The sequence below is a fragment of the Melopsittacus undulatus genome, chromosome Z (genome assembly GCF_012275295.1).
Source record: "Melopsittacus undulatus isolate bMelUnd1 chromosome Z, bMelUnd1.mat.Z, whole genome shotgun sequence".
Lineage (NCBI taxonomy): Eukaryota > Metazoa > Chordata > Aves > Psittaciformes > Psittaculidae > Melopsittacus > Melopsittacus undulatus.
Window position 1 is genome coordinate 19516847 of NC_047557.1, and position 27474 is coordinate 19544320.

General features: G+C 37.7%; 1 protein-coding gene across 2 annotated transcripts in view; it reads left to right on the forward strand.

The window, feature by feature from the left end:
• The window catches only part of GPBP1 (GC-rich promoter binding protein 1), a 33945-nt gene extending 8738 nt beyond the window's left edge, over positions 1-25207 (forward strand). The window contains exons 1-11 of one of the 2 annotated variants that reach the window (XM_005151939.4): positions 80-310; positions 7344-7463; positions 12068-12191; positions 13424-13647; positions 14299-14365; positions 16613-16797; positions 17622-17762; positions 18769-18933; positions 21231-21415; positions 23816-23918; positions 24547-25207. In XM_005151939.4, coding sequence (XP_005151996.1) covers positions 7401-7463; positions 12068-12191; positions 13424-13647; positions 14299-14365; positions 16613-16797; positions 17622-17762; positions 18769-18933; positions 21231-21415; positions 23816-23918; positions 24547-24705 — 1416 coding nt within the window. In that variant the 5' untranslated portion in view covers positions 80-310; positions 7344-7400 and the 3' untranslated portion in view covers positions 24706-25207. Of the gene's footprint in view, positions 1-79; positions 311-7343; positions 7464-12067; positions 12192-13423; positions 13648-14298; positions 14366-16612; positions 16798-17621; positions 17763-18768; positions 18934-21230; positions 21416-23815; positions 23919-24546 lie in introns of those variants that run through there. The other variant, XM_034073170.1, reaches the window with a different exon arrangement.
• Positions 25208-27474: the final 2267 nt, after the last annotated feature.

The following is a 27474-nucleotide window of genomic DNA, read 5'->3' on the forward strand; positions in this document are numbered from 1 at the left end:
AGTGCAGAAAGGATCAGGTTAGGGAACACTTAAATAAGGTATACATAAATCAGGGGGCTTGACAGGGTGTTCCCATGAGTGCAAAGGGAGCCAGCTGGTGTCATTGCAAGGCTATTCCATATGATCTCTGAGAGGTCTTACGGTCACCCCACTGTGAGAGGTACTAGAAGACAGTAGATGTCAATCCTATCATCAGGAAGGGTAAGAAGGAAGATCCAGGGAACTACAAAGCTGATCAGCCTCACTTCAGTTCGTGGGAAGGTGGTACAGCAATTTATCCTGGAAACACAAACACATGAAGGACAGGAAGGTGAGTGGAAGAGAAAATCATGCTAAACCAAGCTGGCAGTCCTCTACAATGAGGTGTCTAATTTGGGAGAGCAATGGATGGTGGTTGTCTTGACTTCAGTAAGGCTTTTGACATTGTCTCACATGACATTGTCATGGAAAAGCTGACAAAGTATGTGAAGAAAAGTGAATGATGAGATTTAGCAAAAACTGTCTTAATGGCTAGGCCCAGGTGTGCAGGGTTGTGATCAGTGCCACAAAAGTCATTTGGAGGAGGCCATTATTGTATCCTGGGCTTCAATACTAGAGGCTGAACTATGTAACATCTTCATAAAAGTCCTGAACAGTGACAGAATTTACCCTCAGCAAGTTTACAAATGATACAAAGTGGGGAGGAGTGGCTAATAGACTTGATGTTTGTGCTGCTATAAAGAGGAACCTGGAAAGGCTTTAAGAACTTGAGAGAGGATCCTCACGAAGCTCGGCAAAGGGAAAACGAAATCCTACCTCTGAGTAGTAGTAGCTGCATGTGCAAGTACATGCTGGGGGCTGACTAGCTGCTAAGCAGCTCTGCAGAGAAGGACCTGGCAGTCCAGTTGGACAGCAAGCCAACCGTGAGCCAGCAGTGCATCTTCATAATAAATACGCCTATCATAATAAATATGTATCCCTGGTCTACATGAGGAAGACTGTTGCCAGGAGGTCAACGGGAGTTAATCTTTTGCCTATCCTCAGCCCTGTTGAGCTCACATTTGGAGTCCTGTCTCCCATTATAGGCTCCTGGTACAGGAAAGTTGTGGACTTGGTGGAGTGAGTTCTGCACAGGACCACAGAGACGATTAAGGGACTAGAGCATCTTTCCCATGGGGAGAAGCTGATACTTTATGCGATCCTTAAAGGAAGTGGTCCTCGGTCTTTTAGAACATGCTTTGGACATTATATTTTATTTTTTCAGAAGATCGTTTCCAGATTTTAAGTTAGTAATCTGTTAAACCAGTTTTTCTCATGTAAGGTTATGTGAAGATGAAAATGGTGAGGGAGACTGTCTTTGTTAATGCTGTTGATGGGACTACAAACAGTTGGGACAGGAGCAGACAGTATGCCCTCAGAAGAATGTTGCAAGTGTCGTGGTTCAACCCGAGATGGCATCTAAGTGCCATGCAGCTTCTTGCTCTTTTCCCCCCTTAGTGGGATGGGGGGGAAGAGTCAGAAAAAATACAGACCCCCAGGGGTTAAGATAACGGTTTAATAATGAAATAAAAATAATAATGGAAAATGGAGAGGGGAAGGAATAAACCCTGCTCCCACCCCCCAAAAAAAAACCCCACAAGTGATGCACAATACAACTACTCGCCAACCTATGTCTAGCTTGTCCCAGAGCAGTGAGCTGGCCCTCCCAGACAGCTCATCCCAGTTTATATACTGAGCATGATGTTCCATGGTATGGAATATCCTTTTGGGTAGCTGGGCTCAGCTCTCCTGGCTGTGATCTCTCTGGGCTTCATGTGTGGCAGAACTTCCTCTCTGGCAGAACACGAGAGACTTAAAAGTGCTCACCAGAGTTAGCACATTTGAGCAGCTTTTGAGCAAGCTTTTTGTGAGCAGCCACTAATATATCAGTGTATATCAACATTATTCTCGGACGAAAGCCAAAACACAGTACTGCACCAGACGAAACAAACACAAGGTAATGCTGCCAATGTTGCAGTATCATACAAAGTTCATAAATTCTGTCATAAATTGAAGAGTTGAATTGAGACATTCCTGCTATAATCTGCAATGGGTACAGACCTGTGAAAAGATAGGTTACATGTTTTTACACTTAGTTCTTATGAGTAGCAGAATTGTTCCAGAATTTATAGTTAAATACATTAAAAATGTGATACTGAGCGCATTTGCTCTTATTGGAACTACCTAAACCAAGTAATGAAAATAGCCTTCCAATATCACAGCAGTTAAATGTGAATGCATATTACCTTGTATGCCATAGTCCTTTCAGGATTCTGTACTTTAATAATAAGGCTATTTTTTTTTCTTATTTGACCTGTTTATGGAAAGCAAAACATGGGACTGATACTCAGAATGCTTTGATTATATCTGCTTTCTCTGTTGTTTGTGCTTGCAATATCCCAGGAGATACTTTGTCCCCCTGTCTGTGGGCTGTTTTGTCCACCTTTGTACCCAGTGCAGAGATACTCTTGAGATGCGCTTTCATGGGAGTCACTTTCCCAGCTCTAAGAATATTTGCAGTTCCAGAGATGCTATATTTTCTTATTGCATAAATAGACAAGTAGAGAGAGGGTTTCTGTTGCTGGAAAGATTTGATGAATGGAAGTGAAGCTAGAATAATTCTTGATAAAGGATCAATCATCTTTATAAAGGAGTAGGAATGACCACTTACATTATATTTTTTGTGTAACCAGTTTATTCCAGTGCTCAGTAGCCTTTGCTTTCTTGATACATTTAAGGCTAGACTGAAGACATTTGTAAAAGAAATGACTGTTGTTCCATTGTGTTAGCAGGAGTAGTGCAGAAAATATGATTTTCTAGTATATGAAGTAAGTCAGGTTAGATTATAAGTGTTTGAGGTGGAGACTTTTGAAGTTTATTTTAAAGCTTTGTCAGGTGTAATTGTTTCCAGCATTTTACATATGCCTGGCATGGGGAAGGAAAAAAAATGTGTAAATCTGTTTCCTTGCTGTACACTTTTGCTCCATAACTTTTGACAGCACAACTGCTTCCTGGCTTACCACTGCAGCCAAGTTGAGTTAATAAATCCACCCTATTCTGTCTGTAGTAACTCTACAATTACTCTGTAATGAGTCTGCTATGTGACTGCACTGTATTACTGTATTCCCATTTTTTGATGTGCTGGACTAGCAGATGGTAGGGATCTGCGCTATGCTTAGCTTGTAATGCTCTCACACGTCACTACCTGTTAGAAGCTGCTGTCATGTATTGCCAGTCTGCCTGTCTTTGAGCAGTGAAGGAGGGTGAAATCTGTAACTCCTGGTAGTGGTGGCAGAAGTCCCTCGTTTAGGTTAGACAGCTTAAGAATGAGAGCTACCTGGTAAATAGAGGGGGGGAAAGAGTTTGGTGTTTGTGTTTTCTTAATTAGTTTCACTGGAAGAAATTACACAAATTTTATTAAAATTTGAGAAAAAAATGCTACTTGCCTTTCTAGAATTGTGCAGCCTTGTTTTGGTAATAGGTAAGCTGATAGTTAGCTTTTATAACACTTTTGTTAAATAATGGTGGGTCTGTTTTGCATTTGTGCTGCTAGGGAATGATGACTTAAACATTCAGTGTTAAATTTTGGGTCTACTCTTTTGTTACCAAGAGTTTCTGAAAGCAGCGGAATCCTGTTTGGATCTGTGGTGTTTATCTTAATAAGCTTACTTCTGATAACATTATTAATGCAGGGAGTATATAGCTAGTTTGTCAGTGTTAGTGAACAGCAGTTGATCCTTTGTGTGGTGTGTACCTAAGAGAAGATTTGCTAGCAGACAAATGGGTTCTTCACATCTGTTATAATTAAAGCAGCTCCTTGTAAATGCTTGTGTGTGTACTGACTGCAGTTCTATTAAAATACTTCAAATGTTTTTGCTTTTAATTTAGAAGTAGTTCTATGTTTCTGAAAGGCAGAAATGTTCTTCCAAAGTAAATTGCTGATCAGTGTTACCTCTTTGCCTTAGTAGGTCCTCAGTCTCTGTAAAGGCAGCTCTTGTTTGATCTAGCTCTTGTCAAGCTAGAAGGATGTATCAGTAAATTCCTAGAGAAGTCTCTCCAGTATTTTTATTGAAAACTTCAGTTATGAAATAGAATGGTTGCTTATTATATTTGTAGATAGTGCAAATCTGTATAGGTTGCAAGTGCTTTGGTGGACACAGAATGCAGAAAGTCTCTTACCTCTGCTGAGAACAGCTTAGGTAATGGACCTAAATAGCAGAAAAAAAGACCTGGTAGAAGGAACTTCCTAGTGGGGTGACGTGTTGCAGAATAATGTGGTAGTTTCAGTTGTTGGTCTAACTTAGGTTGGAAAGCAAGCAAGGAAAGAAGGAAGAAACTGGTATTTGGCAACCAAGCTGATAATGAAGTGTTCAAGCATAGTAAATTCTGCCTGTGGCAGTGGAGCAGTCTTGCTGACATCCTGTTCTCACTTTCTGTGATCTGTTTTCAATTTACCAAAAATATCTTCCAGAGAATGAAGAGTATCTTAGAGCTGTCAATCTTCAAAACAGAGCTCATGCTTGTAATGAAAATGTTTTTATGTTAAAATACATTCTAGGACAAACCAGTTGGCAACATGAGAAAGCTAGCATCTGTAAGCATTCGTATAAAGCGTGGTAAAACATCGAATTGGCAACTTAAAGCTGGGTAGGCTATGTACTCTAAGATAAGAGTTAAAAAAAAGATTATATTATTTGTCCTTTCCTGATTTGCTGTTTGTTTTCCAATTTAATTATGGCTAGGGTGTTTCTCCCTATTATTAAGGTTGAATAGTGAAAATAGTTAATTTTCCCATGTCTAATTGCCAGACCAATAATATGTATAATCAGACGAGAGGAGATGTTTTTTTTTTACTTCTGTGGTGTGGAGATCAGTATCCTCAATGGTTGTTTTTTTGCTAGTCTTTAACTGTAAACCTGTGAAATTGGTCAGATAGATTTCTAAAAATACATCTGTGCTTTTATTACCATTGCTCTTTTATCATAATCTGTTGGAAGAATTAGGCCTAAAAGACTTTTTGTTTTATGCCCTTACTGAAATTTACAGATATTTGGCTACTGACTTTATGCTCTTGAGTATTGTGCAGTTTTTGCCTAGACTTCTGTCTTTACCACTTCATTATATGGCATTTTAGGAAACGGATTGACTCATCTGATAGAACAGCACCATCAAAAACCTTTTCTAGAGTTTTTAACTGAAGAATTGAGAACATGACAAAGACTTGATTCTGCTTCTAGAATAATTTTTGTAGGAGTAAATAAACACCCAGTATCAGTGAGCTGTGGACAAAGCTCAGTTGAAAACAACTTTCCAGTCCTCAGATGTTTGGTGATCACCAAATCTTGCCCTGAGCCCATGATTTGTGAGGAAAAGGTAAAAGGTAGGAGTGTTAATGAGTAAGAATAAACTCTTTTCAGGGCAGTTGGATATATAGTGGAAGCTTGAATAGTTTTCTAAAAACAGTAATAACTGTAATGACTAGTGGATATATTTGGAAGCTTGACTAGTTTTCTAAAAATAGTAAGTTGAGTTTATCAAGAAATCACATTGTTGGTGCCTTTTTTGTCTTGTATATAATAGCCAATTCACCAATAACTTGGTGAACTTATATCCTTTGTTTTCTTATTTGGTATAAACCAAATCTCTCCCCTTGTTTTTCAGACTGTAAGTGCTTTGGAATGAAGATTTTGTTCTTGTTATGCTTATCTTCCAGTGTTGATACCTGTCTTGATCCTTTCTAAAAATTCCATGATTCTCCTGCTTAGATAGGAGAACTGTATCTGAAGGAAGGAGAAAAAAATTATGAACTGCATCTGCTCACATTTAATTTGCTGTTTCTTAATGCAGCATCTCTTGTGTTCGTTCATCTGTAAACACACACCCATTTCTGCTTATGTACTACTGTTGAAGATGAAAGTGAACTGGGCTTCCCTTAGAAAGAGAAGCCATTTTATATGTTGGTTCTGTGACTCTAGAACTTTTCTTCATTTGTGTTTTAGTAGTCTTGACATAGTTGCACTCTTTAGAAAATATCTCTGAAATTTTTGTTGAGGTTGATTTAGAAGAGAGTGTTGGATGATTTCAGAAGAGTAATTGGAAATGTTATTTGGGTGAGATATCTTTACACTTGAGTCTGTTTTGTACATCTCACCTTACAGTTTAACTCTGATATTGGAGATACCTAAAAACCTATGTGTGAGCTCACAGCATAAAAAAGAACCGGCAGCTCAACTAAGTGCAGTTTAATGCTTACAAATCTGTTAGGCTTCTGTTTAGGAGGTGGAACATTCTCATCTGTCACTGGAAATCTGCATTAGCCTGATTCAGGCCAGAATACAGCAGTAATTATGAGTTATCAAGTTCAGATTACACAGCTCATACTAATACATTACAGCAGCCTTAAAGTGAACTATGTTGATTCTCCCTTAACAGATACATACTCTGTTGAGCAAAGATGTGGAATACGTGTTTATTTGGGTTTCTCTAAGAAATGCATGTGGGTGTTCATTATGTTTTCATTAGCTGTATTTCAAATAGTATGTGTATCATACTTAAAATATTTTTGCATCATTGGCAATATTTCAGTGTCCAGCAGGCAGTGTTTCATCCATTTCTTTCCTTTCTGTGCTATAGCTCAACTTCAGGTAATATAGTTCATATTATCTTGCATTCTCTTGTTTAGTGAGAGATGTTTTCTTACCTGTAGGGAAAGCGTGGGATAGAAAAAGTATTTGTATGTTTTAATCTTAAGCCATTGCTTTCTCTTGCCCATTTTCAAAGTAGAGAATTTTATTGGATTTGACAGTGGTTTTGGACACATAGACTCTGTTTCTGTTGATTCCAGAGATAATATGGGATTTGTGGTGGGCCTGAGCATCTTTTTTTTCTCATAAGGAAACTTAATATAGCCTTTAAGACTAACCTTTAGGGGCTAATTAAATCAGCTTCTTCTAGTAAACTAATGAAAATACCTCCTGAAATCCATTCTAGATAGTATCAGAAAGACAAGGTAGTTTTGTCACAGGTTTCTGGATCAGACCTTACACAACGTGTTTCATTCCATTTATAAGAAGAAATAAAGGATTAAATATTACAGTTGTATTTTCATGATACCTATGATATATTTCATTAGTGTGACACTTTGGTAATAAAAGCACAAACGTGATGCTGTAAATGAGATGAGGATACTTAGATTCTAAACCAGATCTGTGTGAGAAAATCGTAACTGAAAGCAGAAGGGAAATAATAATTGAAACACCACAAGTGTAATCCTTTTGTAACATAACCATCTGAAGAGTATTTATTTCCTGTTTTTCCAACTACAGGAACTTGCCATGAGGTGTTGAAGCCTTGTTTCATTGATTCGGAGAGATTGGACCTAAATGGCGCAGCATGACTTTGCTCCAGCCTGGCTTAATTTTCCTACTCCACCATCATCAACAAAGGTATGTTCTTCGTTGCTCTTTTCAAGAGGTACTCTCATTATTAGAGAGATCTAAATGTCATAACCTGGATCATAGTAAAAAATGCAAATTTCCTTGTGAATAGGGTGATAACAGATGTTACTTAGCAAGTCTTGTTGGGTGCTAAGTAGTTGTGCTGTGATTGTAAAGCTCACACTCAGTAGAGTTTTTTGCTTGAGCAGGTGAACGGCATTCATGGAAAGAAGCGTGTGCCTGACCATATTATCAGAACTGTTACTGAATTAAGATTGTCTTCATTAGGACTTTAAAATGAATGATTTTGTACTAGAAGTACCAAGGCAGAGACATGTGTTTGATGTTCTTGCTTCTCATTTTGCTCTGTGTCCTACAAGTTTTACAGACATGTTATTCTATCATCCAAGTGACTAAAAAACAGCTTTTGAAATAGACCGTGATCTTCTGAAATGGCTTCTCATTTGCTGGTGGGATGCTTCTTACTACTGGTAGAGTGTAGTGCTTAAAACTAGTTGTGCATCTTCACTCTGATTGTTTCATGTAGAATACTGTTACTTTATGCAATGGGACAGTTAGTTTGGAAACAGGAAATAGCAACCTCTGAATCTTAAGGATTTGTAAATATTCTAGGATGTCATCAGTATGTCTTATCTTATAAATGGTTTGGTTTTTTTTTCCTGGCCTATCCTAATCTTAAACTGTGTGAATGCAGAAGGAGAAGGCAGCACTGGATATTCAAACTTCTGCCATCTATTTCCCTGTTTGTAGACTTTTTTTCTTTGTAATCTTTTGAATCCAATATCCATACCTGCAGGTATGAAGGTGGCGTTGCCTTACTTTAATATATTTATACAAGTTTCTTCCTGTCTTTCATGTCCATGGGAAAAGTTCAGTCTTTATACATTTACAGAAATAGGCTTGTTGTGCAGTTAGCTGTGTTACTTCAGTTAGTTATCAGTATTAGTTATGATTCCATTGCTTTGCTTACATATGTCTACACGCATGTGCATACGTGCGTGCATTTTCTTTAGTCAGCTCGTTGAATGTCCTTATTCATATTGCTCTACTTACGTTTCTTCTACACTGACTGAGTTAGCTTCTTTCAGCTTTCCTGTAGTTTATCAGCAACTCAGGTGGAGTTCTGGGAACATCGAGCCCATCTCATTACAAATTGGCTCCTGTGATCTGTTTCTGTTGTACTTGATTTCTGATATATTCAGCTCTTGTGGTTGGCTTTTTACAACTTAATACATTTTCAACTGGAAAAGTAATCAGAGCTTAGTTAAAGATGGTGTCACAGTTACAAAGCAATCTTCACCATATATCTCAAGAGTATGCTGGAAAAGCTTTACCTGAATACTTGAAGTGTAAATACAGCAGGATAAAAGTTCCAGAGCTGCTCCAGTACCTCTCAACTGTATCTGAGTTACGAGTTGTATTTGTCACCTCATTCCTGAATTCTGTGAAATACCATTGAAAGCATATGTTGTGCATCCTTTTCTCTTCTATGACACCTCTCCTCAAGAAGTTCAAATAGTTTTTCTTTTAACCTCTTCCAAAGTCTCGACAGTTGTATGCTTTCTCCATTATAGTCTTTGTATTTCACCTGTTGGAAATGCAGCTTATTTGCCTGTGTTATTGCCTTACTCAGTGACCAGCATTCTATGATACGCAGCATGTCTGGATATTAAACACTTGCAGTCTTTTGGTCCTACCCACTGTGTAGCCATTCTTAGTTTACAGAATAAAGCATTTCCTGTTATTCCTCCACGAGAAAGGTCTTAAATATTGTGGCCTCCTCTCCATTTCCTAAAACAGATGTTTATTTCTGTTTCCCATATATATCAAAAAAGCATCTGAAGAGCAGATAATAGGGATGGAGATGAAGAGGAAAGATGGGGTGAGGAAGGCAAGATGTTTCATGTTTCATGCAGAATGAAGCTGGGATGAGGCTGTGGTATCAGTGACATTCAGACTTGAGGAGAAATGAAACTGCCCTGTCAGTTTTTATTTCTCTGAAGAGGCACTTAGAGAAACTGCATCTTCAGGAGTTTGGTTTCCCCCTCGATCCTGGATAGCTGGGGCTTTTCCTTACATAGGTAAAAGCTAGCATTAGAAAAATGTGATGCCAGGAAGCTGGGATTGTGAATGAGCTTTCTTTATGTGACAGGTACAGATTACAGTTTGACTGAAATCCATCTCACCTATTGCTTTTAAGGATAAGCTTTTATAATATCATCTCTCTGACACTTAGCAAAGTCCACTTACAGCTGGGTATCCGTTGCTAAGTAGCTTTTGTTAGGTCTGGAACTACTATGTTTGTGTCAGTGCAGTATTGCAGTTGGGCAGATGTAAATGGGAAGGCGCTGTGAATAGTGAAGCCATCTTGGGAAATGGACAAAACTTCAGAGAGGATTGCCGTAAGATATGTATGGGAAGATTGCAGACGGACTGGTAAACTCAGTTTTTGCAAACTTTTACTGTATGTTCATAATAAAACTGCTTCTTAAATTTCAGAAATGTGTGTTGCTTGCTTGCTTCCTTGGCTGACTGAAATTAGATACTTTCTCAACTTCTAGAAACTGCCAATAGATTTCCTGTCGATGACAAAGTGTATGGTCATCTCTGCCACAAGAGGCTTGATAGGCTAATACCTCCACCATGTGGGGAAAGTGCAAACTGCACTGTTTTTGCGCAAAATGCAGACTTCTGATTTGTTATGTTTTGTACAACACAAATACTATGTGTAAAATGCTGTCAGTTATACTTCGGGAAAATTTGATCGTTCTTCAGAGTTCAGACAAAAAAAAAACAGCCGGCTGAACTACAGAGGCAGTGTTAGAAGATTGTTGCATGTAAACAAACACGTGAAGTTATCTTCAAAAATGCCATCATGATCAACAGATATGGAGCTTTCTGAAACTTTGGGAAAGCTTATTAAAAACATATTATAAGGATTTTCTTTTTCTTTTTTTTTTGCATAAATATGTGAGATTCGTTGTCCTAATTTTTGAACTACTTAGATCTTTTGATAGTTTCTTGCGGTTTTCTGGTTTTTGTCTCTCTCAAAGTTTGTCAAGGAAATAATCTGCTTCCCAGGTCTCAAATTGAGAGGGCATCCCCTCATTTGAGCAGTGAATTTTGAATAGTACCTTGAGCTCTGCTAGGGCATTGTCAATAGAACCTGGGTGCCTTTTTTAATTCAACTAAACATGTTTTCCAAAGTAGTTAAGCTTGCTACTGTGATTTCCTTCCCCGCTCCCCTCTTCCCGTCACTGTGATCAGTGCAGTACTTCAACTATTAATAAAGTTCAGTTAGGTGTTAATGGCTAATAACTGTTGGAATAAAGTTGGGGCTTTCATTCTCAAACATATACCATTACTGCTATACTTTTTGTCCTGAATGTTACTTAGTCTGGAAAGGGAGTGAGCTTCAGACAGTGAAGTTGATACTTTGGGTGCAGTGAAGTTCATACTTCTTCATTAAGCTTAATTTGCTGATACAGTAGATTTCCACATACCTGTGTGTTTATGCATTTGTAGCTCTTATGGCCCTGGATTGTGTTGATCCCGTGTGCATGTTGACATACGTGTGCACGGTAAGTCTGCTTGGAAGGAAGGGGGCTTGGCTTCATGTGCACCGAAGGCTGGCTGCGTGGCAGGGAGATGCTGGGTAACACAGCCCTCCGCTGTCACTCACTGGGAGATGTGTGGTGTGAACAGCAGTAAGACTAAGCACTGCTTTTACAGAATGAAAATATTTTCTTGAATTTTTAAGATGGAACAGGGAAAGACATGTTATGGTATTAAAGTAATAAAGCCAGCTAGAAGTATCAGGGAAGACAGCTGCCATAAGACATGATCTTTTTTGGTTTAATCCTCTCAGATATGAGTTTGAATCAGGATGTATTTTCATCTCAATGCTATTCTCAGTATAAGATTTTTTAAGTTTCCAAAGTACTTCCTACTGATACATTAAATATTTTCTCTTTAAATTTATACCATGCCTACTTATAAGCTGATAATTTGAAGTATACTTGTATACTATAATTTGATCAGCATGCTTCTGACTCTAGGTTTTATTTGTATTTCATAGCTAGTTGCATGTGCCTTATTAAGTTACAATGACAAAATAAATAAATTGGGCCATTTTGGGTGGAAGTAACTTCTTGCTTTCTATGGAACACATATGTGTAGCCTCTGATGACCCAAATTAAGATCTCAGACTTCTTTTCTGCTTTCCAAGCTGTGATGTGCTCTCCTTTCTAACCTTTATTTTTCATTTTTTTTTTCTCTGCTGCAACACATGTCAGTAGTGCTCTGTCCTGCTACCAAAACAAAACAGATACTTAGATTTTTTACCTTGTGTCAGAAGTGGGATCCTTGGCACTGTGTCAGTGTTCTGGGGCAGAAGATACCGCTTCCACTTTCTGGTGTTAATGTAGCTCTGAACATAGGTATCCCTTATGGCTGCTGCATTGCATGTCATTAGAGGTCGTTTTAAAAATTAATTGCATGTATACCATGCGTAATGTGCATGTTATGGTTCTGATAGTTCAGTTTTGTTATTAATCAGATGTCTCAGGTCTACTGCTTGTGCTCCTTTACAGTCATCACTGAATTTTGAGAAACATTCTGAAAATTTTTCGTGTACAGAGAATCGTTATGAAGCAAATCGCAGAAGACACAACTCTTCAGATGGATTCGATCCTAACATTGGACGGACTAGTGGAGGTACAATTTAGTTTTCATGGAGCATTTTGAATACTTAATATTATTGCTTTGTAGCAATTTTAGCCAGAAAAAAAATCTGATGATGAAGTTGTGGAAGGACAAATCTAAGATCTTGCACCTCTGTAAACACAATCCAGGGGTGCAGCACAGGCTGGCATCTACCTGTCTGGAGAGCAGCTCTGTGGAGAGGGACCTGGGGTTCTTCATGGACAGTTAAGGGCAATGTAAGTGAACAGTGTGCTGCCATGGCAAAGAAAACTAACCGGATGCTGGTTTATATCAACAAGGTGATCACCAGCAGAGGTAGATATCACTATCCTACTCCACTCTGCACTTGTCAGGTCACACCTGGAATGCTGTGTTCAGTTTTGGTCCCTGCTATACAAAATAGATGTGGACAGGCTGGAGAGGATACAGAGAAGGGCCACAGAGATGATCCAAGGACTGAGAAGCCTGCCCTATGAGGACAGGCTGAGAGAAGTGGGTTTGTTCAGCCTTGAGAAAAGAAACCTCAGGGGAGACCTTATCACCATGATCCAGTATTTAAAGGGTGTTGGCAAAAAAGATGGGGACTCCCTTTTTACAAGGAGTCACATGGCAAAGACAAGGGATAATGGGTACAAGATACTCTTGGGAAGATTCTGACTGGGCACAAGGAAACTTCTTCATGGTGAGGACAATCAGCCACTGGAATAATCTTCTTAGGGAGGTGGTGGGTTCCCCAGCATTGGACACTGTTAAGATTCAACTGGACAGGGTGCTGGGCTGTCTTATCTAGACAGTGCTTTTGCCAAGAAAGGTTGGACCAGATGATCCTTGGGATGGATTCCAACCTGGTATTTTGTGAATTGGTGATCCTATGCTAAATTATTATTCTGTAGTATAATAGAGGTAATGGAAAGACTGATCTTCTGGTGGAGGGTGTGGGGACTAGGGCTGGTTAAAAGTAGTGTGCTTCCAGGTGTATTTCTCTCTTAAGAAGAAAAGTATCAAGTTAATATTCTAGCCACCAGTACAGGAACAAGCAGCTATCAGTCATCAAGGAGATTGACTTGTTTTATGATTGGATTACTGTTTTCTTTCTCTGACACTATTTTGGAAGATTTTTCCCTGCTGCTCATACGAATATCTCATCCCAGAGTACAGAGGTGCTGACTTAGCTTCTTTAATAATTTCGGAAGAGTAGAATATTATTCTAAATTGTTTGTAATTACATTTCTTTAAAATCTAAGGTTATTTTGGAAGAAAAGAGAAGACTGGTTGGCGTTCACAAGGCAGAAATTTTACAGAAAATTTAAACCATCATGGGGGGTACTATGGTGGAAGTTCCCGTGCTTATACCAATGCTTTCCACTGTGGAAAAGTCCAAGGACTGCATGAAAACAATGTACCTGATAAAAAAACTGGAAAAAAGGCAGACAGAGGAGTACCCAAGCAGTTTGAGGCTGAGGATTTTGTAAGTTAATTGTAATTTTAATTTTAATAAACAAGGTTTTATTGTTCCTGCAAGTGCCATTTTGTCCATTACAAGCTGTTTCTTGAGATGTAACCAGTTTCAGATCGTGATACAAAGGATCACTCTAACCTTAGGTAGGAGGGTGCTAGTCATTTTCCCATTAACGTGTTCGTCCTTTTATATCCAGCTTTTATTGTATGCTTTTTACTGTCACTTAAGTGTTCAAGTGAAACTACAGTAGGGTTCCGCTTTAGCGTGGTATGTGTATGTATTAAATGCTACACAGTTACCTTACGGAAGTCCGAAGTACTAAAAAAGTGATCTTTCTGCCAGGGGCTATTTGAGATGCCATGCTTCAATGTAGAGTTGTAAAATGTAAGAGGAATGTGAACCTCCTCTTTGAAGTACACCACTGTTTTATGCTTTCTCTGGGCAGTTCATGTAATGGTATTGACGGCTGCCTGAGATGTTTTGTTGGGGAAGAGAAATAAATGAGCACTGACCTGTTTGGGTCACAGAGAGAAGTGCCTAGTCTGTCTCCATTTAAAAATCTTTGACAGCAGAGGTCATACTGCCATTATCATTGTGATTCTTTATTTCATTGGTCCCAGAATTCAGTACTTATTTAATAATGATGAAACTTTCTTTCAGCCATCTTTGAACCCTGAATATGAGAGGGAACTAAACCAGAATAAATCCTTTGCAGGAGGTGTGTGGGGTGAGTGTTTTTGTTGTTTTTAAATGTAAAAATGTAGTGGAAATGTGAAGTAGTTTTATTTGCAACAGGATTTTTTTTTCTTAAAATTATAAAGTTGCAGTTTTAAATTACAAAGCTGGAGGTTAAAATTGAGGAAACTTCAATATTACTACAGTGTAAGTATCTTTTAGTATGTTAGAGGTAACAGTTCTCTTTGGATGTCAATCTGTTGGTCTGTAGATGCAGCCACAGCTAGGATTCTTTCCCAGGACAAGTGTACATCTTATTTTGTAAAGCTGTCAAGAGTTTTATCTTCACTTTGTTTTCAAGAGGAAATGCAGTGAAGGTGGGTTACCTGAACTAGTGATGTGATTGTAGCTGAAGACTGTGAAAGAATGCTTCATGAGTGATTAGAGCTGTTGAAAGAGTTTGGAAAGGAGCCTAGGAGGGTTGGGAAAGGCATGTTAGCTTGCAGAGATTTAAAGTCACTTCCTGGAAGTAGACATCTTAAGCTGTTGGTTGTGCTTATGAATTACTTGTGCAAATCTAGTCCTGAGGACTGAAGTGTAGTCTGGATTTGTCTTCTCATTTCACTTGGTTAAGTTTGCTACCACTTTACAGTTCTGTGGGCTCTATGTAGTTAAGTGTTCATTCTTAAGAAGGTGGCAGCTTAAACTGCACAGGTTTTAAAGTAATAAACCTATGGAAAATAAGAAGCTTTTTCTCTATGAAGAAATAACTTTAATTAAACCAAAAAAGCTACTACGTAAGCTGTTGCCAATGCTAAGATCTTAAATGATACTTTAGTTTGCTGATTCTTTTTCTCATACTTCTCCAATATGTTTTGCACTCTTAGATAATACTAGGTGTAGATCAGCCTCTCAATATAAATACCTAATTGTTAAGAACTTTTGCAGAAGGCTGAAAATTGGACTGATTTACAGTTTTGTGTGTTTAGCAGTTTTGTTGTGAAAATTGGGGAAGACAGTTATCTCTTTAAAAAAGAGCAACAATGACTGAATTGTTTCCTAACCAAGTTGGGAATAATTACAGACCAATTTAAGTGGTTTGCAACCTTTGCAGCTCTCTGGCTGTGCTGCTGCATAATGTGACATAACTTGACCTGCAGGAGGGCAAGCTTTCCAAGCTTTTTGGATCTCGCTCTTCACAAGCAGAGGAAGGAACATTTCTGTTAGCTACATCAAATCAAGAGGATGGTGTACTTCGGAAGGCACCTCTAAGAACCGTGTAGTTGAACCTGTAAGCTACAGTGCAGTACTTTGTTATGTCTTAGAGCTTGGTATCTTGCTATATTACGGCTCTGTGATTGCAAATCTTGTTTTGTAGTTGAAAAACTTAAGGGTATTATTTGCTTTTAAAGGCAACAGTATTGAGGACAGAAGAAATGTTAACGTCCCCTTCTAATGCCTGTTAAAAATGTGTGCTTCTATTAGAGTTTATTTTACCTTGTATATGTGTGATGGCAGCATGCAAATATGGAAAGTATTTTCATAAAGTTTAATGAGACCTAACTATACAATTATCATGAATGTTTTATAAATAAAGCTAAAGTAGGATATAGGACTCTGTGAAGCAGATGTGCTTGAAGGGAAAGGAGATAATCTTGGAAAGGGCTGTTAATGCTCTTTTTAAAAATTTTAGAATGGTTTTTAATAGGTATTCTATAGCTCTTAATTAGTGCTCCATTGAACATGGAAGTGTAAGCTTCACATGTTCTGTTTATCTGAGGTGTGGAGATAGAGAAACTGGTCATTACCATAGCTTACCATATTTATCTCTCATGTATGGAGCCTCAGAGGGGAGCATTTGGCTCTAAACTGACCTGTTAATAAATATATAAGTAATTATTCTTGTAGTAACCTTAAAGAGTAATATGAAAACCATAATCTCTTTTAAATATAACTATCAACAAATAGTAGTATTTGGATTTTAGATTTGCAAACAAAAATTGTGTAGCTGGCTACTGTGAAGAATATCTTTACTTTCCAAAAGTCAAATTGCAGCCTTGCCAAGTGAAATATTTTACAAATGTTGGTTGTAGAAAATAGAACAGAACCTGTGTCTATCCTGGTTTGTACAGGGTGTCATTTGTGGAACCAATACTGGACTATGTTCTTGATATAAGTCTGTTTCCTTTGGACCATATGGCTACAGTCCCTTATGAAGTAGAAATTTAAAACCATATACAGAAGTGCACACACACATATATATAAATATATATATATATATATATATTTTTTTTCCCAGAATACCCTTTGAATCCTAAATCTAGATGTCAGAGAATGCTGGTCATTAAAAAGGGCAGTACAAAAGAAGTGCAGATATCTGGATTCCCAGTAGTAGGAAATCTTCATTCACAACCAGTAAAGAACGGAACTGGCACAAGTGTATACAAAGGATTAGTCCCTAAGCCTGTCACTCCAACTGTAAAGGTGAGTCTTGGATATATGGATACATTCATGGATACATGAACAACATACTGAAAAAAAAAAAAAAGATTCTTTAGTTCTGAATGTGCTTATTTCACCCTGAGAGTACTGTTCCAGAGTACTATCGTTCTGGCTCTTGGTAAGTTCAGCACACCCTAAAAGTGAATGGAAACAACTTTTTGTCACTTTTTTTAAACTTTACTGTACTTTGCTCTTTCTTTGTTTTTCATTTACCTTTTTTGAGAAGAGCAACAGCTGTACAAATGAAAATGAAAAGGTTGTTTTTAACTTATGGAATAGCAATGTCTTTTGTATATACATTTTTTAACAGAATAGACACTTAGTGGAAAGAGACAGCATAAAAATATCTTCAGAATTCATCCCAATTATTGATAGATATGATATTGCAACCTGTTAGTATCATTCTGGTCCCTAGCCAAATGCAACTTTCCATGTTCATCTCTAGATTGTTTCAGGAATTCTTCTGTGCTCCTGAGAGCATATGACGGAGTAGTTCCTAGCTCTCTAACATTCTACATTAAAAACAGGTCTTTCTTCTGTTGAAGACATACGTTCATTCTTAATAGCTCAGATATGAGGGTCTTAATTGTTTTTAAATTTTAATCTTTATATAAGAAATTTAAACAGTATTTGTGCATGTGAAGTTGCTCATAAAGAGTCTCTTTTGCACAAGAAGACTGTTGTTTGCACTAAATTACAGTTGTAGTTAACGATTTGCTTTTGTGTAATCATTTCCCTGAAGATTTCAGAAAGTAATCTTATTGTAGTTAATGAATCTCTAAATTCTTGTTTAAATTTTTGTTTAGCCTACACAGTGGAAAAGCCAAGCAAAAGAAAATAAACTTGGGAATCTATTTCCTCATGAATCTGCATACGGTGTTTGCAGTTCCAGTCCTATCAAATCGACTGCCAAGGTGTTTACTGTATCACAAAATTCAGTGAAAGAGGTAAAGCAATGCCTGTAGTTTTTATGAAATCTATAAAATGTTTAATTTGGTTAGATAAGGAGATCAATAAGTTTTTTACGCAGAATTATATTTCATAACTTTTTTTCATAACTGGCCTTTAAGTACTGCACAATTTGTTTTGTAAGTTTGATTTGGAGTAAAAATGGTGCATTAGGAAGTATGTCCTGGGTTCAGCAGTAGCAGTCATTTTTCTCCTGCTTAGTAGCTGGTGCAGTGCTGCGTTTTTGCCTTTCAGTGTGGGAACAGCACTGATAACACTGATGTTTTTAGTTGTTGGTCAGTTATGCTTACTCCAACTAAGGACTTTCTGAGTCTCATGCTCTGCCAGGGAGGAGGGGAAGCCAGAAGGAAGCAGACAGGACATCTGACCCAAACTAGCCAGAGGGGTATTCCATACCACAGCACATCATGCCCAGCACATAAACTGGGGGCAGTTACCCAGAAGTGCTGGATCCCTGCTCGGGTGGGGCTTCGTGTTGGTCCACTGGTGGTGAGCGGCTGTATTCTCTTCCCATGTTATTTCCCTTATTGTTATATTATTGGTGGTAACAGTAGTGGTTTTGTGTTATACCTTAGTTACTGGACTGTTCTTATCTCCACCCGTGGGAGTTACATTCTTCTGGTTCTCCTCCCCATCCCTTCGTGAGCTGGGGGAGGAAGAAGGGGGGTGTGAGTGGGCAGCTGTGTTGTTCTGAATTACCAGCTGGGATTAAACTGTGACAAACCTGACGATTTTAAACTTCAAAACTGCTAGTAGTATGAAACACTTCAGTTTGTTATCAGCGCTCCATAAATCCGCATTTCTAGGTTTACATGTAAGAATTACGTATCCTGAAATATAAGTATCTTCCCTCTGCTTTTGGCTATGGATATATGTAAAATCTGAAACTACAGGGACCAGGGAGTCTTTTTGTCTTTCATTCAAAATTTTCTAACTGAACCTAAATTTTCTAATATTCTTTCTTTTTCTGACTCCCTACATTAGTCCAATCGGTCAAATTCTTCATCTCCTGTTGACAAAGTGGGTCAGCCTCGTTTAACAAAATTGACAAGAATGCAGACCGATAAGAAGAGTGAATTTTTGAAAACATTGAAACATGATAGAGTGGAAGAGGAACATGAAAACACAAATGATGCTGCACAAAATAAGGTAGTTTTGTTTTCATACCTGTTGTATGTATATATCTTACTACAGCAGTAGTTTTCATATGGACCATAAACTAGTTTTTATTTCACTGTAAACAGCTGTTCAGTCATGTTCTAGGATCTCTAAACGAAGGAAAAGAGTTACATTTTGATGAATTTGAAGTTGTTTGAAGTACTGTTCTTCCTCCAGTGCCTGTTCATAGTTTCTTTTTTTTTATCTTCTGCAGTATTTGTTTATACATATTAATAGCTCAGGTACATCTGCATCTATAGCAACAATAAAAAAATAGATTAAGCTTATTACACTAACATAAAATCATTTAGGTTGTTAAGATTGAGTCCAACCATTAACCTGGAACTGCCAAGTCCATCAGCAAAACATGTCTCTAAATGCCACATCTGCACATCTTTTAAATACCTCCAGGAATGGTGACTCTACCGCTTCCCTGGGCAGTGTGGTCCAATGACTTCTCATTTCAGAGAAGAAGTTTTTCCTAATATCCAATTTAAACCTCCACTAGCACAACTTGAGGCCGTTTCCTCTCCTATCACTTGTTACTTGGGGAAGAGACTGACCTGCACCTCACTACAGTCTCTTTTCAGGTAGTTGTAGAAAGTGATCAGGTCCCCCCTGAGCCTTCTCCTCTCCAGACGAAACAACCCCAGGTTCCTCAGATGTTCCTTGTGCTCCACACCCTTCATCAGCTCCGTTGCCCTTCTCTGGAGCTGCTCCAGCACCTCAATGTTTCTCTTGTAGTGAGGGGCCCAGAACTGAACACAGAATTTGAGGTGCATCCTCAAGTGCCCAGTACAGGGTATGGTTACTTCCTTGGTCCTGCTGGCTGCCCTGTTTCTCGTACAGGCCAGGTTGCTGCTGGTTGCCTTGGGTAGTGGATCCCATCTGCGCCCCTCACAAAGGGCAGTATCCTTGTATATTGGCTATTAGTTGTCCTACAAAACATTCAATTGAAAAACGTGGTTCTACTTCTTGAACCGTTTCCATTTTAGTTAAGAGTGTTTAGGTAGCCAGAAATTCTCCTATCTTGGTCTAATCATAGGAGCAATTGTTCAATTTCTGCATGTATAAATAACCTGGTTTTACTTCCTATTTGAGAACTCGGGAGGCCTGTTCTGTCAGTATGTAATATTTGTCAGGTTTCTTTCAATCTGGATCTGTTTATTGGGTACTCAGCTATCAGCAGAGAATATTTGTATCAGTGCTACCAGCCACTAACAAGCCATAAGCGTAGTTATCAGACTAGCAGGTGTGAAAAGATGTTAAATCAGTAATCTGACAGTTGTCCTGCTTTCATCATGATCGTCAGTAGAAGACATGGTGTGCAACTGAGTAGATGGGGAGATAACTGCATAGCAGTTTTACATCATCTTGTTGATAGAATTTTAAGGCCTGCAGTAACAGATTTCACCTCTGAAATAAGGCAAATCATAATCAGTAGCTGAATCATGATTGGAAGAAGCTATTTTGCCCTATGTGTATTGAAATAGTTTAATATTTTTTGTCAGTTTTGTTTAATAATCTGAGATCCATTCTTCAGGCCTGTGATTTAACAGCTGAATATATGTCTGTCATGATACTTAAGAAGTTCTTACTGAGAATTCGAAATTTTCTGGAGTGGGAAAGAAATGATAGTGATGGTGTTGATCCTGAACTCTGAAGTATGCTTTCTTGCAAGTGTGGAACTGGCTGACTGATTGCCATCTGCTGTGGATAGTGCTGTCATATGCCCACTTTAGGGATTTTGTTGTCAAAAGGGTGTTATGTAGGTAATCATTGTACTGTTCTCTCTGTTTTTGTAGTTGGTAAGACTTAAGAGGCTGGCTCATTACATTAAAAAAGAATTACAGGTTGCTGAATGAGTAGAATAAGAAGAATCGTCACTGGTTTGTAGGATTAAAGAGCTTTTAGTATTTGAGTGAACCTGAACAATCTGTTTTCTAAATAAACCTTCTTAATAATTCTTATTTTGTGGCTACTAAGTTACAGTTGCTGTAACTGAAAAGCTGTGGTGAATACATGTGTGTAGGGGAAGTTACCTGAATTTAAGGAGCAGTACCCTGTCTTTCTGAATGTGTGGCAGGTGAATTTACTGGTTGAGGTGGCTGTCACCTGTTCTATACACTAAGTAAATTTCAGAACTTTAATGCACCACATGAGGTAGTACAGAGTGTCTTCATTTAAACTGAATTTAAATTGAGTGACTGAATTGCAGCACTTGCAGATGTTTACTTGTGAACAGAATTTTCTTTAAAATTTTGCAATATATAAATATTTTTTGACAGAATGAAGAGTCCTTTGACTTGCATAACAGCAACAGTCCTTCTCATGAGAGAGATATAAACAGAAACTTCGAAAATGAAATTCCACAGGAGAATGCCAGCACTTCAGTTACATCTCAACAGATCATTCAGTCGTCAGCTTTCCCTCAGGCAGATGTTCTTTCAAGCTCACTTGAGGCAGAGCATAGGTATGTACCTTATATAATATGGAGAGCATAGGTATGTACTTTATATAAGCTGGAGAGTTCCTTCATGGTAAGTGAGCATGTCATAAATTGTTACTTATTAAGAAGTCAGAATCTGAAAACTGAGAACACATAAAATATTTAATGACCACTGCCAAAGTTAATTTTTAGGCATGTACTAATGTAATGTGGAATATACTTCATTCAATATACTCGTTAGACTTGAGTGCAGATTTAAACTTGCTTTACTAAAAATTTTATATATTTCCTTATAAGAGAAATAAACTGCATAGTGAGTTCATCCCTCTGATTTTGGTCTGCATGTCTATGAGGAGCAATGCATGTAGCTGCTATTTGTATTAATAACCTTTTAATGGCTGCATCTGATATAAAAAAAACTTCAGTGAGTTTTTCCTTATTAATTATTTCTGTAGCTGACTAGTTGGCAGGGATACACAAGAAAATGTACTGGAAAAGGAGAAAGTAACTTCAAAAAGGGATCAAAATAGTTCTAGTAGCAACTGGTGGAGATGAGCATCTTGGAAATCACAGCTCAGTCTGGAGATAATGCTTGTCATGAGCTTTGTCAGATTCTTACTCTTTCTGGAAACTATGGAATTGCAGGTATTTTGTATGTTTATAGTGGTAGATTATAGGTCTACATTGGACTAGAGAACTTTCATATTTGTAGTGCCTGCAGAGGAACTTTTCATGACCCCTCATGAGTCTGGAAAATGAAGCACACCTTGCTTTGTGCCTGTTTTGGCTGTGGGAACAGAAATCTTTGACCACTAGAGGCTGCTGCTGCTGACTTTTTTACTAGAAGATAGGAATCCAGTCTTAACTCTCATTTTTTCAATCAAGTTATTTGAATGGCCTTAATAGGGTTTCTGTGCATGTCTGTCTTTTGTGGCATTCCAGAAAGGCTGAAGGCTGTGTCTCTATAGTGTCCCAGCCCTTTGGCTGTGACTTCTGCATGCATGTAGACAGATGTTATGTGGTAAACCTTTTTGTAGTAAATTTAACTTGAAGTGACCAGGTTAACTCAACAGGATACTTGTGCATACCTAGTAATAGTATTGGCATATCTTGCACAAAATATGTCTTGGGCTTTCCTTCTGCAGGGGAAGTTGCCAAAATGCAGCCATCCTGTTGGTGTCAAGTTTGCTAATCTGAAGTTTAATTTTTTCATGTAGTTCACCCTTTTAACCATTCTAGAAGTCTTGTCTTGGTTTAAAAGAACAGTGGTCCTGCTAACTTCAGACAGCATTGCTTAAATGTTAATTAGCCATTGCCTTAAATTTTTTTTACATTAACAGCAGCTCTGTGGCTGTTCACTTTATTGCGCATAATATTTTTAACATTTTACCTTGCTCCAGTAAGATTTTCTAACTCAAATTGCTATTTCCAAAAAGTAAGTATTATTGAGCTGAATTTGGCATTTTGAGTATTTCTTTGTATGTCTATACGAATGCATGCATTCTCTTGAAAGAGAGTTTTGTATGACTTGCATTTTATTTCTGCTGCTTCTTGAGGATTTAGTTGTTCATGGCTGTCATATTGTCCAATTTGGCCCAAATACTACAGAGAATATAATTTCTATTTCTGTACTTTTTTGTTTGTGGTTTTTTTTTTGTTTGTTTTGTTTTTTTTTTAACAGAGTGATGGTTTTTCTTTCTGTTTCTCCCTTCTACAGTTCCAGACTTTTGCAATGAAACATCTTTATTTTCTATGAAATAGCTTTAATTTCCCTTACGATATAAGGTCAAGGTGCATGGTTTGCCTGAAAAATGTGCTGATACTTCTTCCAAAAATTTTGCAGGAAGAGAACTTACTGTCTTTGTTGTTAAATGTCATGGTCTCTTCATTCTCAGATAACCCTCATTTTTACAGCAGCTTCACATGTAAAACCACTGTCTTCCTGCTCAGATACTACTGTTGCACTTTGGCACTAGCTAAACCATGTTGATTATTGTATCTTTGGATATCTTAAAACTTAGTCATAAGAAGAATCTGCCTCTTCTTTCTTTTCATCCTGTCATGGTTTAAACCCATCTGGTAACTATCATGTAGTCACTTGCTCCACCAGAGCAGTTATGCAAAGCGAATGCATTCTTAATTTTCCACCTGACACAGGTCTCTGCTTGGGAATAAAGGTACAGTTTTTACCACTTGTAGTGGTAAAGCAGGGTGATCTGTGAAAGACCTGAGAATTTCTCAACTTCTATGCTTTATTTATCTTTTGTAAACTTTTTAACCTATCTTTAAGTATGTGTTTGTTCAAAAAATGCTATGGACTGATTAATCCATTTATTACAGATCTTCACACAAATACATAGGCACAGCTTGAAATGTCCAAGTGTGTATAGCAGATTCTTTAATCTCGTCCTTTTTAATTTAAAGGTTATTAAAGGAGATGGGCTGGCAGGAAGACAGTGAAAATGATGAAGCATATGCTCCGCTAACAGAGGATGAGATGAGGGAGTTCCATGTCATTAGTGAACAGGTAACTAATGCTCCCTTATAAACTTGTAATTGGCTACCCTAAATTCCTGTCTTTGGGGAGGATCTGCAGTAATTTTGATGATTGGGGATGTTGCTGTTTCAGTATCATTTTAGTATTGTGCTTTTGGAAGAGTAATTGCTTTAAAAAGGTAGGGGACCAGTGCTTATTGTTGGTAAGGCCTATTCTCTGAGTGTCAGGGAAAGGGTAAAGGAGCATTGCTTCTGAGTAGTTTCAGCATTGCTGCTACTAGAATAGCACAGGCTTTCTAGCTCCTCGGCTTAGCCTGAGGAAAGGGAATTTTCTTTCAAGGTTTTTATGCCATTTCCTTGGGTCTCCAAATCTGAATTGTCTCTGGAAATCAAGAGACATTTAATTCACTAGTAACAAAGTCTGAAAAGGCAGTCTAGACTTGATTTTTGTTTCATTTTAGTTAGGAGTGTTGTATATACCTGAATGAGTAAGTCAGGAGGAGCTGGAAGAGGGAACCTTACCTGGTATTAAATATGAATAGTTGATATTTCTGTAAGTCTATCCACAGACTTGTTAATTAGAGCATTTGGAATGTTGAAATGCAACAGGTTGTTGTGTTTAGCTTTTTCTTTATACGCAACTTGTTTTCTCATTTCAGTTACGAAAAAGTGGTCTTCGGAAAACTGGCATTTTGAAAAATAGTCTCATCCATGATTTTAAATTTGGCCCCTGGAAAACCAGCACTTTCAAGCCTGCTCTGGAGAATGAGGATTCTGAGACGAGCAGCAGTGATACATCAGATGATGATGATATGTGAAGACTTCTGTAACATCTGCAGAAGCTGGTTTTTTGTTCTCATGAAAGTTTGGGGATATGTTGTCCACAAAAATTTTTTAATTTATATAGTAATGTACACACTAGAGAAAAATTGTAACTTTTCTCTGAAGAAAGCAGGAAATGTTGGGTTGGGAGTCTTGAACATTACTGTAATTTCTTTGTAAGCAAATGCTGTAGAATGAGGGCTGGGATTGACCCAGTATTGACCTTCATCACTGAAGCATTTCTGACTAGCTGTGTGACAGTGTAACAATGCAGACTTTTAATAATAAAACTGAAGAGCTGTGCAATGTCTTGCAAAGCTTTTTTATTCAGATATCCAAGTCTGTAAGAAAAAAAGGGCAGCTTGATGCAGCGTTTTGCTTGCCAGGTCATTTCTTTGTTACAGTGGAAATCCTTCCGTCCACTTTGTATGCAAAAAAGCAATGTAGTGTGTTGACTAAAGATGAGCAAAGTGCACTAAATCTCTTTTTCTTAATTGAGCTGTTGTACTGTACTTCTTCTTCCACCCACTCTTCCACCCATAACTGCTCTTTAGCCGTTTGTAGTGTAGTAGTTATTAATGGCAAAACCCTATGTTGCAGTTCAAAGTTTCTAGAACAAACCTTTAAACTGAAGGCTTTATGGGGGTATTGTAAGACCCAGCATTCTCACACCAAACACACTTCTTAATGGGAAAATAAACCCTTTGATTCTACTATGCACATACAGGAAAATAATTGCACTGGCTGGATTTGTCCACTACATGGAAAACAAACTGTTTTATGGAGTATTGCCTCAGTGCATAGCAACAGGGGTATTGTTTTTAAATCTGGTAAGTTTTGTTTGCATTTATATTAAATGTACTCTGGCAGCATTGACTGCATTTCAGAATGAGGTAAAAATATTTTCATCTCCAGATCTTGCTTTTATAGCAGCAGAAGTGTATCTATGCAATAAGCACCTGTTTTGCTTATTTGGTGTCAGATTTTTTCTTCGTAATCACACATTTGAAAAACAATATTGTATAATTCATAGGTTTATTTGGTTCGTTTTAGTTCTTTAAATATTTTCCACAAGGTTGAACAGACTGTTGCATTAATTCATAAGAACAGCTGCTCATGGGGATGTCACATACACTTACAGCGAATGCATACATATAGACATTCCCCCTTCAAGATATTTTTGAATTGTAGTATTTCTTATAGTAAGTAAAACTCTAAAGCAAAAATATTTGAAGCTTTTGGTTTTGTCCATATTTGACTTTTTTAGGAAAAGAAAATTTTATAAGGTAGTACCTATCAATTTTTTGGCCAGAGGTGGTATGGTTCTTTTGTAAATTATTAGTTTAAATAGAGATTTCTATTCAAGAGGTCAGTTTTTGTCCTGGAACAGGCATGCAAATGTTGATACAGGTAATTGTGGCACAATGTGTTGAAATCACCATTTTCTTGTCCAAATAAGATTTTTTTTTTTTAAGAGAATGCTGCTATATCGGTAATGAAGTCTTTCCTACTGGTTTGCTTCACCTTTTTCTTCTCTCCTGCATTTTTTTTGTTTGTTTATTTAACCAACATAGACACCTTGCTGTGGTCTGTTCACATCCTAACAACAGGATCTTTTGCCTATCCAAATGGCTTAGTGGTATGTGAATTGCTATTTTTATTACAAAGTGAAAACTTTTTTGTTTTGGTATTTCTCAAAGTGACATGTATACATTTTCCCCTCTTTATTTGGTTTAGTAACAAATGTCACCTCTATAATTAACCCTTTAGGAAGTACTATAATTGTAGAAGAATTGTGTTACAGTAAGTGTATAAACTCAGGTAATTTATGAGTTGTAATTCAAAAAATTCTCTTCAGAGAAAGTATAAAAAATAGTTAAATGTGGTACATCTGTTTCACTACTTTATAGCCTGAAACTGGTAATGGAAGCAGTGGTTACAATGAACTGTGAGCAAAAGAGGTAACAGGAATTGAGCTTTGTAGAGTGAAACACCTTTATGGCCTTTGTGAGTTCTTTTCTGTAAGCGTGCAGCTTTTCTTGTGTCTGCTGTGTTGTCCATCCTGACTCTCTGCACATGACAGAATTGCTCTATACTCCTTCTACACCATATTTGTGTTTCTGAAATCTGACATGTTTGGCTCATGATTCTACGATATGTGATTTGGTGTTGTCCAGAACTTACTGATTGTGGATTCAGTTGTAGTCCTATAAAGTGGTTCATTCTGCCAGGTCAGAGACATGCCAGAACTCTGCATTGCCTTTGTCATAAATGTTATCTGCGTCCTTTTACTTCTTGCCCTTCACCACAGTATGAAAGTGGGGAAACTTTGATGTTTCAAGTGAGGAACTGGATTGCGTTATGTTATACTTACTTATGGCAAAGAAAGTAGGAAATTAATCCTCCTTTTTGCCACCTTAAGAAACACATCTTTTAGTTACTTACTGAAGAACTCTGTTTTTCACTTCTGCTTTCCTGGGAAATGTCACTTGAAAAAAAGTTTAGTTCTTACATTTTGCTTCTGTCAAATGAAAACTTTCTTTTATGCTGTCCCCCTCCCTTTTGTTCAGTGCATGAGGATGTAAAGCAGAAGGAAATCTTATCTGTAGTATGTAACAATGGAGCTTTTTACATCTTTGACTTCGTTCTTAACCCAGGACAATTTTGGTTGTTCATTGGCCTTTCTCTTCTATTGCTTGTAATCCATGCCCAGGACACATCTGTTGTTTTTCTGCTTGAGCAGGTTAAGTATGAGCAAGGAAATC